General features: G+C 42.9%; 1 protein-coding gene across 1 annotated transcript in view; it reads left to right on the top strand.

The window, feature by feature from the left end:
- hmcn2 (hemicentin 2) overlaps window positions 1-13,633 on the top strand; it is a 58,189-nt gene extending 44,556 nt beyond the window's left edge. The window contains exons 68-81 of the mRNA XM_033619789.2: window positions 4,264-4,416; window positions 4,931-5,068; window positions 5,627-5,748; window positions 5,875-6,115; window positions 6,239-6,298; window positions 6,391-6,510; window positions 7,448-7,582; window positions 8,495-8,614; window positions 8,752-8,877; window positions 9,604-9,732; window positions 9,819-10,112; window positions 10,215-10,334; window positions 11,023-11,149; window positions 11,283-13,633. Coding sequence (XP_033475680.1) covers window positions 4,264-4,416; window positions 4,931-5,068; window positions 5,627-5,748; window positions 5,875-6,115; window positions 6,239-6,298; window positions 6,391-6,510; window positions 7,448-7,582; window positions 8,495-8,614; window positions 8,752-8,877; window positions 9,604-9,732; window positions 9,819-10,112; window positions 10,215-10,334; window positions 11,023-11,149; window positions 11,283-11,661 — 2,264 coding nt within the window. The 3' untranslated portion in view covers window positions 11,662-13,633. The remainder of the gene's footprint in view (window positions 1-4,263; window positions 4,417-4,930; window positions 5,069-5,626; window positions 5,749-5,874; window positions 6,116-6,238; window positions 6,299-6,390; window positions 6,511-7,447; window positions 7,583-8,494; window positions 8,615-8,751; window positions 8,878-9,603; window positions 9,733-9,818; window positions 10,113-10,214; window positions 10,335-11,022; window positions 11,150-11,282) is intronic.
- The last annotated feature ends 738 nt before the right edge of the window (window positions 13,634-14,371 follow it).

Below are 14,371 nucleotides of genomic sequence, written 5' to 3'. Positions count from 1 at the left end.
GGGGCTGCATGAGTGCTGCTGGCTCTGGGGAGCTCGGTTCATTTAGGGAAACATGAATTCCAAGCAGAGCATGATCGCCCCTCTTCAGAAACTGAGCTGCAATGCAGTTTTCCAACATGATAATGACCTAAAACACACCTAGAAGATGACAACCGCCTTGCTGAGGAAGCTGAAGGTGAAGGTGATGGACTGGCCAAGTATGTATCCAGCCCTAAACTCACCTGTGCACCTGTGGGGCATCCTCAAGCTGATGGTGGAGGAGCGCAAGGTGTCTTCACATCCATCTGCTCCATGATGTCATCATGGAGCAGATTAAATTTTTGTGGAAACAGCTAAGAATAGTTTGGGAAAAACAAATTATACCAAGAGCATGGCGTAGGGCAGGGGGTGTCCTCATTCCTAAGGAGAAGGAGTCTGTGGACCTTAGCCAGTTCCGGATGATTTCTCTCTTGAATGTGGAGGGGAAGATTTTCTTTAGTGTAGTAGCACAGAGACTAGCTAGCTACTTAGAAAGGAATAGCTTAATAGATACCATGGTGCAGAAGGCAGGAATACCAGGTTTTTCAGGGTGTTTAGAGCATACTAGCATGATCTGGCACCAGATTCAGGCAGCGAAGATTAACAAAAGGGACCTACATGTAATATTTTTAGATCTTGCAAATGCGTTTGGTTCAGTACCGCACAGCCTCATTTGGAGTGCGTTTGACTACTTCAGAGTGCCACAGGTAGTTGTTAACTTAGTGAAAGCATATTTTCGGGATATTAGGTTGTGTCTAAGTACAGCAGGTTTCACAACAGGTTGGCAGAGGCTAGAAATAGGCATCATGGCAGGGTGTACAATTTCTCCATTAGCATTTACTATGGCAATGGAAGTAATCATCAGGGCTTCTAAGTGGGTGGTAGGTGGGGAGAGACGGCAGAATGGGTTGCATCTTCCACCAGTTAGGGCTTACATGGATGACATGACACTGGTGACCACAACAATGCCATGTACAAAGAGGCTACTAGAGAAGGTAAATAAGAACCTCAAGTGGGCCAGCATGAAAATCAAGCCTAGTAAATCTAGAAGCATCTCGATATGTAGAGGGAAGTTAAGTGATAGGAAGTTTGTCATAGATGATGAGGAAATCCCAACAATTAGGGAAAAGTCAGTAAAGAGCTTAGGTAGGTGGTACAATGTAGAGTTGAATGATAAGGAACAGGTGGTGAAATTTAGAAAAGATGTGGCTGAAGGATTGGATAGAATAGATAAATCAGAACTTCCAGGAAAGTTGAAGTTGTGGTGTTTGCAATTTGGGCTATATCCTAGGTTAATGTGGCCATTGTCAGTTTATGAAATTCCAATATCTGTTGTGGAGAGAATGGAAAGGTCGGTTAGCTCCTACATTAGGAAGTGGTTGGGCGCTCCTAGGTGCCTAAGTAGTGTTGCATTGTATGGAAAAGGGATACTTCAGCTGCCAGTATCTAGTTTAACAGAGGAATTTAAATGTACCAAGGTCAGGACAGAGCTCTTGTTATCTGGGAGTAAGGATGTGGTAGTTAGGAGTGTGGTTCCAAATCCAACCAAGGGGAGGAAGTGGAACCCAAGATCGGCAGTTCAGGAGGCAGAGGCAGCTCTTAGACATGCAGAGATTGTAGGTAATGTTCAGTTTGGCCGGGGAGGCCTGGGGCTTGGCTCAGGTAAACCGGTATGGAATACAGCAGGCCTCAAAGATAAAAGAAAGTTGGTTGCAGAACAGATACGCAGACAGAAAGAGATAGTAAGGGGTGCAAAGGTAGTGGCCCAGGCTAAACAGGGACAGTGGTTGAATTGGGAAAGTGTAGAGAAGAGGAAGCTTAGTTGGAGGGACCTGTGGAGTATGGAGGAGAATCGTATTAGATTCCTGGTAGGGGCTACATACGATGTGTTACCAACCCCCCAGAACCTAAAACTGTGGGTAAATGAGGACCCATCATGCCCATTGTGTTCACGTACCGCAACTTTAAAGCATATTTTGTCAGGCTGTAAAGTTAGCTTGTCACAAGGCCGGTATACATGGCGACATAATCAGGTGTTGAAATGTTTAGCTGCAGGCATCGAAGGGAAACGAAGACAGGTGAATTCAGAAGGTGTTAAGGATAGGGGCTTAGTAATTCAGTTTGTCCGTGAGGGAGAGAAATACAGAAGGGATAAGTTAGTGAGGAGGCAAGGGTGTGGCCGCCTAGAAGGTGCTTGTGATTGGGAAATGCAAGTAGATTTAGGGGGAAAGCCTGTTGTTCCTCAGGAAATAGTCTGTACCAGGCAGAGGCCTGACTTAGTGTTGTGGTCAGTGAGTCAACAGATAGTTTATTTCATTGAGCTGACAGTTCCTTGGGAAGACTCAGTGGAAGAAGCCTATGAAAGAAAAAAGCTTAGATATGCAGACTTAGGAGCAGAAGCTGAGCAGCGAGGATGGAAGACTAGGATTTGTCCAGTGGAAGTGGGGTGTAGGGGATTCATAGCAAGATCAACTGTCTCACTCCTGGGGGAACTCGGAGTGCGGGGACAGAATTTGAGGAAGACAGTGAGGGAAATGTCAGATGAAGCAATTAAATGCAGCCAGTTTATCTATTACAGAAGAAATAATGTCAGCTGGGGGCCAGCAGGGGGAACTACTAAGCAGGGCACATAACTCCTTGAGATCAGGTGGAGAGATCCACTTCCTGTCAGGAGAAATCCAGGAAGAGGAAGTATTTAAGTGTGGGAGTGGCCTATTGGAATCCATTTTGTTTGAGGCCATGCGGCAAGGTGAGTGTGCTTGCTGATCCTGTAAGTCCAGTTAGCTCCTTTAACTTTAGCTTATATTGTAGTTATGCTATGTAGTGTGTGAAATAGAGTATGGTGAATGTGACAGGAAAGCTAGTATCAGCATTGCTTCTGCCTGGAGCTCGCATGTATGGAGCCTGGGTTTGGTTGAAGATGGCAGTGCTGTTTGGGCTGAGAAAGCCATGTGTAAGTAAGAAGGAAATCCAGGAAGAGGAAGGTTATTTAAGTGTGGGAGTGGCCTATTTGAATCCATTTTGTTTGAGACCATGCTGCAAAGTGAGTGTGTTTGCTGATCCTGTGAGTTCATTTATCTCCTTTAACTTTAGCTTACATTGTAGTTATGCTATGTAGCGTGTGAAATAGAGTATGGTGAATGTGCTAGTAAAGGTAGTATCAGCATTGCTTCTGCCTGGAGCTCGCATAAACGGAGCCTGGGCTTGGTTGAAGTTGGCAGTGCTGTTTGGGCTGAGATCACTGTCCAGCCTCCTGGAGGTGTCATTGTTGTGAGGGCTCGTCCTGGGGAGGTAGACTGTACAGCCTAACCCGGCGGGGGAGTGTGATAGCCTAACAAGGCTTCCTTCCCTGGGTCTACCTCCTCTGTGGTAGTATAGGTAAGGTAAAGGAGGTTGTTCGGTTAGTGCGGGGAGCAGTGAGACCTGGCATTAGGGGAGTGTCTCTGGGACGCCAGAGATCACTGTCTAGCCTCCTGGAGGTGTCGTGGGACTAACTAGACGAAACACCGGTGAAAGGAGGTTCCCACCCGATGACCCCAAAGACATGTTAGTTATCACTGCTCACGGGTCTCTATAGTTAAGCCTTGCCATAATAGCTTATCGTAGGGCTTAGGAGGATTATTCACTGAGTGCTGATCCCTTTTTTTTTGTTTTTTATTAGAGCACAAACTTCTTGTGTTTATTTGAATTCATGGAGGAGTGGGAGAGGATTCCTGAACCAACCTGTGAGCTCTGGTGAATTCCATGCCCAAAAGGGTTAAGGCAGTGCTAGATAATAATGGTTGGCACACAAAATATTGACACTTTAGGCACAATTTGGACATGTTCACTGTGGGGTGTACTCACGTATGTTGCCAGCTGTTTAGATGTTGATGGCTGTGTTTTGAGTAATTTTCAGAGGAAGGTAAATCTATACTACTATACAAGCTGTACACTGACTACTTTAAGTTATATCAAAGTGTCATTTCTATAGTGTTGTCCCATGAAAAGATATAATGAAATATTTGCAAAAATGGGAGGGGTGTACTCACTCATGTGAGATACTGTATGTGTGTACAAGTGAACAGAATATTATGAAGGTTACCTCACAGATGGGGTAAACATGCCAAAAGGACATTTCCATCTGTAAGCTATATGTGTTCTAAAAGTATTTGGAAAGGGATACCTATAGATGAGACGTATCCAAAAATGTCAGTATGTTATGAGTAATTACAAATTATTCATGTGCATGTCTGATAATAAAAGGAGAAACTCCCCGCAAGACCAGAGGCAGCCTGATAGGCATGGTGAACGAGAGAGAGTTTGGCGTGTCCTACCTAGAGGCCAACATCACAGACAGTATTGAGGATGGGAGCAGCACTATGCAGGCACGCCTGGACAACATCCCTCCCAGTGTGGGTGAGTGATTGCATGTTATATTCCCCTGGGGTGATGTCACATGTTTGGAGATAAAGACCTTCATTTTAGCACCTGTTGTTGTACAACAGTCTTTGGTTGGACACAAGCGTATAAACAAAACTGTTGGTCAGTCCAACATGTTATTGAAATAGACTCCAAGGTTTAGTTAAAGTTGCTAACTTTTTGAAATTTGCACAGTATGGGTTCAGAAAGCTTTTTAAGACAAACCTTTCAGATTTAAATTCATAGGATGCAACATAGGAAATGCATCCAATCTAACTTTAAAATATAGGCTTCTTTTAAATGGAAAAAGTATGTATCAATTATTTTTTTGAGAAAAACAATATATTTTATTTTACTCAGTAATGACCTGCAGTTTCATGGAAAGTTTTTGGAATATGTTCTGTTCTTTAAGAGCTAATTTTTGGGATGTGGTCCTTATCCTGTGTAGGCTGTACGCACTGTTTTTCTGTGGTTCTGTAAGAGGCCAGGAGTTGATGCTGTTTCATTGTAGGTCCCTTGTTGCGGGTGTTGGTGTCTGCTTTTGCTCCCATCTATTGGACCACTGTGCTGCAGAGCGGAGACACCAGAAACGGCTACTCCTTCACTGAGGGCCAGTTTAGACAGGAGTCTCAGCTAGAGTTTGAGACTGGTAAGTTTTGCCCCACATGAGTTTTATTATGTAAGCATGTCAAGAATGAGTGTTAGCTAAAGGATATTAAAAGCTGTTGATTTATTTAAGACACCATTTATATGAGTCCTGCATCAGGTCAGGTACCCGGCAGGTGACCATGAAAAGGTGACTTGCGGTTGGGATTTTGTCCTAATTTGTATAAGATTTATTATTATGACAGTTATTGAAACACATGATTATTATAGGATCTGCGGTTTCAGGTCGGGCCACAGATCTTGTGTTGACAGGTCACGTTGCAGAACTCATTGGTCATATGTGTCAGTGGCAGGACAGATGCAGTATTGCACATCATGGTGCCGGGGAGGATTTTATCCTCAGCGGCAACACACACAAAAATGTAGACATAAGTTTTCAATTCATCAGTGTTTTTTCTGTTGTTTACAAAACAACCAGCAGATGGCACCACTCACTATCACTGACATTCATGAGTTTACACAGGAAGGCTGTTAATTCAAAACAGTATCATCATGCTTCCTTGTGCTTGTAAATGAGTGTTTTCTAAATCTCTCTAAACAGGGGAGATCCTCCGTTTGACCCATGTTGCCAGAGGTCTGGATTCTGAAGGAGTTTTACTGATTGACATTGTAATTAACGGATTTGTGCCTCCTTCATTAACATCATCTCATCTGACCCTACAGGTGTGTTCACTTCTGTCATTACATTGTGTATTTAAAGACCTCTGTATCTCACTTGAGAATATACTGAATATACTGTACGTGAGTTCCTCTTCATTTCTTTGACCCAATTTCTTGTGCGTCCCACAGGAGTTTGATGAGTCATATGTGCAGACGGGCCAGGGGCAGCTGTACTCGTGGTCATCACAGACCCACCAGAGAGGAGGAAACCCCATGGTGCTGCGCTGTAATCACACTATTATTTATGAGGGCCAGGAGGAGCGCCAGGGCCCTCTGCTCCAGCTGCTCAAGGTCTCCGGGTTGAACAGCGTGTACAACATGTTTACTCTCACTTTGGACTTCCATATCACTGCCAATCTTCTCATACCAGGTCTGGAGAAAACATACAGTGATTTAGAGATTTGAAACTTATCACTGAAAGTATCACAACGTCACATAAAAATACTGGATCTGAATGTTCAAACAGCTATGAACTGAACTTTTCTGCTTGCAGATGGTTATGGAGACACATGCCCAAAGGGTTTCGTTCTTGACACAGCCTCCTACTGTGCTGGTATGCTGCTTTCCCTTTTTTATGCCTCATTTCTCTTTGAACATTTGTCACTGTACAGTTTTATTATCATGACTCAATGTGTCTTTTATTAGATGAAGACGAGTGTGTGCTCCAGTCTCCCTGTTCTCACTCATGCAACAACATCATGGGAGGCTTTTCCTGTGCCTGTCCCTCTGGCTTCACCATCTCTACAGAGACCAACACATGCCAAGGTGAGACAAAAAACAACATAACATGCTAAGGTATTTGATTTATTACCATATATACAATGGTAATATCCTAGTTAAAGGGACAGTTCACTCCAAAATCAAAGATACATATTTTTCCTCTAACCTGTAGTGTTGTTTATCAATCTAGATTGTTTGTGTGAGTTGCCAAGTGTTAGAGATATCTGCCATAGGGATGTCTGCTTTCTCTCAAATATAATGGAACTAGATGTTACTCAGCTTTTGCTGCTCAAAGCGCCAAAAAATACATCTGAAAAAATTCAACAGCAATATCTCTTTCCAAAAATTATGACGCAGTTACTAAAGATAATACACAGACCTTGTTGTGAGCAGTTTTATGTAGGAACTATTTTCTGTCTACCAAACTACACCTCCCAAGCCTATCATTACGCAGAGGGAAGCTTGCATCTACTGCTACCTCACCTGGCACCACTAAGCCAGCTAACGTTACAGCTCAGCCAAGGAGCACTGTCACAAGCATGAGCCTCTTGCCCATGTGTAGATGCACACTTCCTTCTGCGTGGTAATATGGTCGGTGGGTCGATTTTGGTAAAAGGAAAATAGTTCCTAGATGAAACTGCTCACAACAAGGTCTGTGGATTTTCTAAAGTAACCAGGACATGATTTCTGGAAGAGACATTGCTGCTGAGTTTTTCAAATGTATTTTATTTGGCGCTTTGAGCACCACAAACAGTGCCATCTAGTTACATCATATTTGAGAGAAGGCAGACATCTCTACAGCCAATATCTCCAACACTCTGCAACTCACATCAAAATAATCAAGATTGATAACTAGCACTACAGGTAAGAGGAAAAACGTGTATATTTGATTTGGAGATGAACTGTAGCTTTAAGTAAAGGAAAAACCATCTGTTGTGGTAACTGTAGTATTTGGCCTTATACTTGTTTCACTTCATACCAGATATTGATGAGTGTTCCCAGGGCTCACACATGTGCCACTACAACCAGCAGTGTGTCAATACAGTGGGCACATATAGCTGCCAGGCCAAGTGTGGACCAGGATTTAAGCCCAGCATCACAGGAACCAGCTGTGAAGGCAAGTCACTGTTAAATTGTCTACACGTTTCACAAGGAGGCATAACAACTTATCCTCTACTGTAGTTGTAGGCTGGGTAACGTTTTAAAAACTTACTAATACCAGCACTAATACCAGTGCTCTTAAAGTGATACTGCTACCCACAGAGTATTTCATTCAATAGCCATAATGTGAATGGATTGGTATGTAGTATAGCCATACTATTGGACATTTTGGTGGCATCTCAGCACACTGGACTGTCAGTGCCTTCAAATACGCTGCACTTAACTTCACCACACAACAGACTATATGGGTTGTAGCTGCTTCTACTGGAGGTGTCTGTGAGCTCTGCACTGGGGACAGTTGGTGAAAGTCCACCCACCAACACACAGTGACAGAGCTAACTGTTAGCCACCACATGGCTAAGGTTACTTAATGGTTATATGACAGAGTCGAACCATGTCAGTGTCAGTGTGAGTTTGTTGGAACCATTTAATGGCTTTTGTTAGCCGAATGTTAGCTGCTGCTGCTGCTGTGTTAGCTCAGGCTAACCAGGTAGACGTTGAGCTGACCATTTGCCAGAGGAAGGCAGCTCTGGAGACAACAGCAATAGAAAGTTTGCTGATACAGAAGGGAGGCAGGATGGTCAGGGATCAGATCCCCAGCATAAAAAGGACTAAATGCAAATATTGTCTGACTGAAGATGTTTCAATGCTACTTGGTTATTTTAGTTGATACCTTAAAGGTATCAAGTACTGATACCCAGCCCTAGTACTTGTTGTCACCATACCTTTTCGTTGTTTAATTCAATTTAATTTGTTACTGCAATAATCAATAAAGACAGATCTCATTTTCTACACACTCCAGCTCATACAATATGCTGGATGTCTGCCGAAGATTAATATAACCAGATGTGTCAATTGTGTGTTTCAGATGTGGATGAGTGCCAAGAGTCTGCTCTCTCCCCATGCCAGCATCAGTGTCTCAATTCCCTGGGCTCCTTCCGCTGTCTCTGTCACCCTGGATACCAGCTATCAGGACATCGTTGCATTGGTCAGTCACTTAAACTTGGTGGTACTCCCACACGTTATTCAGAGCTTAGGAAAGTCTTGGAAATTAAGTAATTTCAAATCAAGACATGTTAGAAAAGGATAACTTACAGCTCTGTTGTAATGATTGCATTTTTCCAGACATCAATGAGTGCATGAGAAACGTCTGCCCGGCTCACAAGGAGTGCCGCAACACAGAGGGAGGATACCAGTGTTTCGACAGCTGCCCAGCTGGCATGACCAAATCAGAGAATGGAGCCTGCATGGGTTAGTGGCTATCATACTTTGTTTTGTATCCACCTTTTCTAAGTGCTAAATGGAGCATTTGACTATGCATTAATCATGACTTTAGTCATTTGGAGACACAGTGTCGACCTATTTATACTTTGAAGGGCTCATAGAAGACAACACCTGTGATTTCACTGATTAATTAATCCTCAGACACGTGACAGTTTGTCAAATGACCCAGCATTGCCTGCACGAGTATAATAAACAGGGCTGTTGCTAATAATGCTGGCAGCTTCAGCAGAGCTCTGCACTGCATTTTACATTGCGTAACACCCGGTCAGATTTCACAGGATTGCTTTAGGGCACATGGAGCAAGAGTTCACAGCTTGTTCTTCACAAAAAAGCTGAAGTGTTTTAAAAGTCTATGAATTGGTAATCAGAGAAAACCTTTGACCAAAGAGCAATAAAGATCCTCTTTATAACAGGATGCAACACAGTTTATGATAGTGAGGGCTCCTAATTATAGAAAGTCTATGGTCCGAATAGCATCACAGGTGTGAGACAGAGGCTACCAGTCATCTCAACAATAAATTACTGTTGTGTGTGTTTCTTTTTTTAATTTTACCAAAGGTATCACGGCTATCATATTTTTTTTAACTAAGATTTTTTTCTTTCATTTTGATACTGTTCATCAGAAGAATTACAGCAGATGCAAATGTAATGATGAGATTTGTGCTGATGCATTGTTAACTTCACACTTTTCAGATATTGATGAGTGCCAGGATGGAAGTCACATGTGTCGCTACACCCAGATCTGTCAAAACACAATCGGAGGTTACGGATGTGTGTGTCCCAGAGGTTACCGATCTCAGGGAGTGGGCCTGCCATGTCTGGGTACGACTGCTGCGTCAGTGTTGTTATATAACTCTTCAATGACACTTACACATGAGAATTTATCTGAGCCTTGTTATACCTCTCAGACATCGACGAATGCCAGCAGACGCCAAACCCTTGTGCCTACCAGTGCCGCAATGTGCCTGGCAGCTTTAGATGCCTGTGCCCTCCTGGCACTGTGCTGCTTGGAGACGGGCGCTCCTGTGCGGGGCTGGAGAGACGGCAGACTTTCACCAACGGTACCAGAGTCAGGGCAAGGCTCCGCCCACAGCTGGTGTCGTCTCTCGGCAGGCCGATCCTCTCCCGTACTCACGGAGTATCTCGCACCACCAGACAGAGCTGTCCTGTGGGGTACACCAACAGAGACGGCACATGTGTTGGTTAGTGTGCATCAAAACTATTAGATACAGCATTCAAAACAAAAAAGTACATCCACATCATATCATGTGGTTAACCTCGATTGTCAAATGTTCTCGGTATAGATGTAGATGAGTGTCTGCTCAGGAAGCCATGTCAACACAAGTGCAGAAACACCATTGGCAGTTTCCAGTGCTCATGTCCCCCTGGTTACCAGCTCTTACCCAATGGCAGGAGCTGTAAAGGTAAGATGTTAACTGTAATTGCATAACTGTCATCCTCCCCATAAGAGCCCTGAACACCAGGCCAATCAGTTGTTGGTCAATGTCGGGCCATCTGTGAGCATCTGTCACCCTTGTTTTTGCTGTGTGTCTCGCACCATTGGTCCCTGTCAGGTTTTTTTCAGCTGATTCAGCATGTTGAATCTGCATTGGAGTGAATTAACTGATAGGCAGTTCAGCTCTGTGCACTAGAAGAGAAATAGAAGTGAGGAAAGTAAACAAGAGACTAAAGTCAAGAGGGAGTGAGATGGAAACAAACTTCTTATATTAGGTAAGATTATTTGTTTAGTCACTGGGCTCTTCAGTAGAAATGGAACGGAAAATAAGCTTTGTTATGTCAACGTTGGGTTGTTAATGTTGTAACTGGCTAAACAGCGTCTTGAATCTGTCCTGTTGGTCTTCCAGTTTCCCTTTTTGAATGACAAATACAGACTACTGCTGCCTGCTGGTACGAAGAGTTATTTCCTCTCATGCAGGCGCAGAACATACGTGGTAGTTGGTTAGTTTGGGGTATGTTCAGTGTAACTCTTCAGCCGAGACACAGCCAACATGAGGCACTGCAACAGTTGGCCTTTGTCGCCCCTAGTTCTTTGAAGGTTTGATGTGTCTGGTCCTTAAATGATCACAGCTAATCTCCTTTCTCTACCTCTAGACATCGATGAATGTGTGGAACAAGGTATCCAGTGTGGACACAATCAGATGTGTTTTAATACCAGAGGGGGATACCAGTGCCTGGATACACCCTGCCCTGCATCCTATCAGACTGGACGAAGCCCTGGGTAAATTGCAGTGTTTTAAATGCAATAATCAGGCTGTAGATACTGTACACGTGCATGCATATTTTTGTGGCTATAAAATTTCTTAGTGCTAATGTGTCAGTGACACTTTCCTCTTTCCTGTTGACCTTTAAAGGACGTGCTACAGGCCTTGCTCTCTGGACTGTGCCACGGGAGGCTCTCCTCTGCTCCTACAGTACAAACTGCTCACACTCCCCTCTGGCATTCCAGCCAGTCACAATGTGGTACGACTGTCAGCTTTCTCCGAGTCAGGCGTCCTGCAAGAGCGTACATCTTTTACCATACTTGAGCAGGAATCAGTGACGGGTGCACTGGGCCGAATGTTTGGCATCAGAGACGAGGCAGGCAGGGGGATCATCTTCACCCTGAGAGCTCTTAACAGACCAGGACTAGTGCGCCTCAAGGTGCAGGCTACCACCATCTCGCTGCAGGGCCGCATTACCTACCAGAGCATCTTCATCATCTACATCTCCATCTCAACGTACCCCTACTGAGCCTCTATGCTGCTTTACAAATGACTTTGCTGCCCAGTGGCCTCTGGATGCCTCTTACTCACAAGGCAACTGCCCCAAAACCCTGTGCCTTGGACACATTAGGCCATGCAAATAAGCTCTAATATACAAGAGAGGGTGGACATGGTTAGTAAGTGGATCGCTTGAAGATATGTACCCCCCTCTGTGACTGAAATGTCAAAGTGAGAAAAGTCCTGTAAGAGAAAAGACCTTTTTTTTCCCCAAATGCTGATTAGATTTTGTTGCGTTAAAGTATTAAAGTGGAAACAGACAACACCCCCATGTTTTCAAGTATTATTGGTGCCTGTGCTGCTGTCACAAAGACAACTAGATTGCTTTCTGTTTTCTCAGAGTCTAATAACTTCCAACGACACAGGAGACACTACATTTTGTTTTCCCACAGTTATTTTGGTATTTCCATTGTCCGCCATTTCCGCTACTGAGAACAGTAGCTGCAAAGATACTCACTGGGGAAATCACTGATAGCTACCAGGGAAAACAAAAGTGCTATCTTCTTCTTGTTTTGGTTGCACAATCGAGAAGGTATAACTGCAGCTGAAGCAGCTACATGACCCACCCCATCTACATGTCAGTCCACAATCAGCCCCTTCGCTCTTTGGCCTGGAAGCGGAAGTCCTAACAATTTGCTAAGTTAGTGATTGGCTAGCTATGAAGTATTACTTAAAAAAAAAAGGAAGCTGAGGTTAGGGTAAGGGGAGAGATTGCATCTCCTTACTTATAAAGTAAATCACGTTTTCATGTGGATAATTGCTGCATTTAGTCTCATTCATTACAGTGTAGTGGGCGTGGCTCGTAGGGGGCGTGTAGGGGTGTGTCATGTATGCTGTAAACGAAATGTGTCTGCAGCTATACATGTCTCTGCAATGGAGCTGTAAATTGAGCCTTCGTTTTTTTCAGGAGATTGTACCCTGTGGCAGACAGGACCGCAAAGTGAAAAAGAGGCTAACAGGGAACCAATCTAAACACACATGGTGTCATTGTTCCATAGGCATTACATTGTGCAATCAACATTTACTTCATAATAAGTTAAAGCAAAAAACTTGTCTGTTTCCACTTTAAGCAGAACCTACTCTGGTGAAAAAAATCTGAACTGACGAACATGCTGGATGAACAATTATTTTGTTCATTTATTTACTATTTGGGGAAAATCTTTCTTATCAAGATCTGAAAATGCAGCATGGAAAAAAATGTAATGTCAATCAAGCACTGAAGTTATTTTGTATCCATCAGGAACTACCACAACTTTTTTTATGTTCTGCTATCTATCATTTTGTTTGTTTAAATTTCTATCTAATTCTGGGACAGATTTATTCTCATATGAAAATATGTTTGCAGCCCACACTTGAAAATATAAGTCTTTCAACAGTTATGAAATTGTACAATGTTTTCCCTACTATTTTAATTTATTTAAGTCATTTGAACATATGAATGGTTCAAACAACCTCCAGTCCTAGAAGGTTTTAATTAATAAGGATCTACTAGCTTTGTGATGACAAACCTTCAATGGCACACTGTAACAATGGCTTATAGCTAGCGACATTGTTTCATCTATCGTCTGTTTTTATACTCTTTTTATAACACTTTTTATCACGTTTAAAGTTTAAAGGTGCTAATCTGAATGTACTTGAGTGTTTTAAATACTCACCACAGAGTTGGACTGCACAGTTTCTGCAGTGTGACATTAGCTACACAATGTCATGTCTTTCCTGCATTCATGACACATTTTAGTACTCATTTCAACAAAAAGTTGGTGTTCAGTAATCAAACATGTGTCATTAATGTACAAATCTGAGAAGGGACATTATATTACAACTATAAAATGCCACAAATTGCAGTAAAAATGTTTGCTCTACTCCTGCAGATTAAACACACGTTTCCTTGTTGCTGTAAATGAGTGTCAAATATTTGTAGAAATAAAATGGACAACACTTTTGTTATTGTCTGTTATTACCATAGCATAGCATAGCCTCAGTCAAGCTTGATCCTATCCTGCCATAGACTCTAGATTAACATTTTATAAATGGCATATTGCAGCTGACAAAGAAAACTGCTGCAGACAGTTATTAATCGAGAGAGGAGCTGATGCACAACAACTCAGGAAAAGCAATTTGGCCATCAAGTTAACAAATGATGCATTAACCCTGAGAACTGACAATCTGGCTTTTAGATCATTTCTCCTCTGCCCTACTCTGACCCGAACCCTCAGTTAACCTTAAATCATTTCCTTCCTACTCTGTTCTGAGAACGCAGTAAAGTGGTTGATGGTGTAGTCTCTCTGACCTGTGTCTTGTCAATCAGTCTTTGTAGTTAAATGTATAAAATGTTCAGTGTTTGAAATAGTTGTTTGCTCACTCAAAAGTGCTTAGCATCAAAGCCAAAAGCAGACTGATTTCTGATCTTATAATGCACTTAAAAATAAAGATTTTGGCATTTACATTGATACAATGCCAGAAAGTCATATCACCGGTTGGCTTGTTTACTTTGGAAACATCTGTAATACATGGTCTTTGGCTCAGGTAGTACCTCAGCTGCTCAGTAGATGGAGCAGGGTTTAGGTTGTTGTCAAAATGTCTCAAGACTGACTAGAAGATCAACTGTTGGGCCCTCAGTGCTCTGGGTGTATTGTTGGTCTCTTAGCTGTCATCACTGTCATATGTCGAGCTGCTGTTTG

This window comes from Epinephelus lanceolatus, chromosome 9 (genome assembly GCF_041903045.1).
Source record: "Epinephelus lanceolatus isolate andai-2023 chromosome 9, ASM4190304v1, whole genome shotgun sequence".
Taxonomy (NCBI): domain Eukaryota; kingdom Metazoa; phylum Chordata; class Actinopteri; order Perciformes; family Serranidae; genus Epinephelus; species Epinephelus lanceolatus.
Note: the sequence above shows the minus strand (reverse complement) of the source record. Positions and strands in the feature narration are given on the sequence as shown.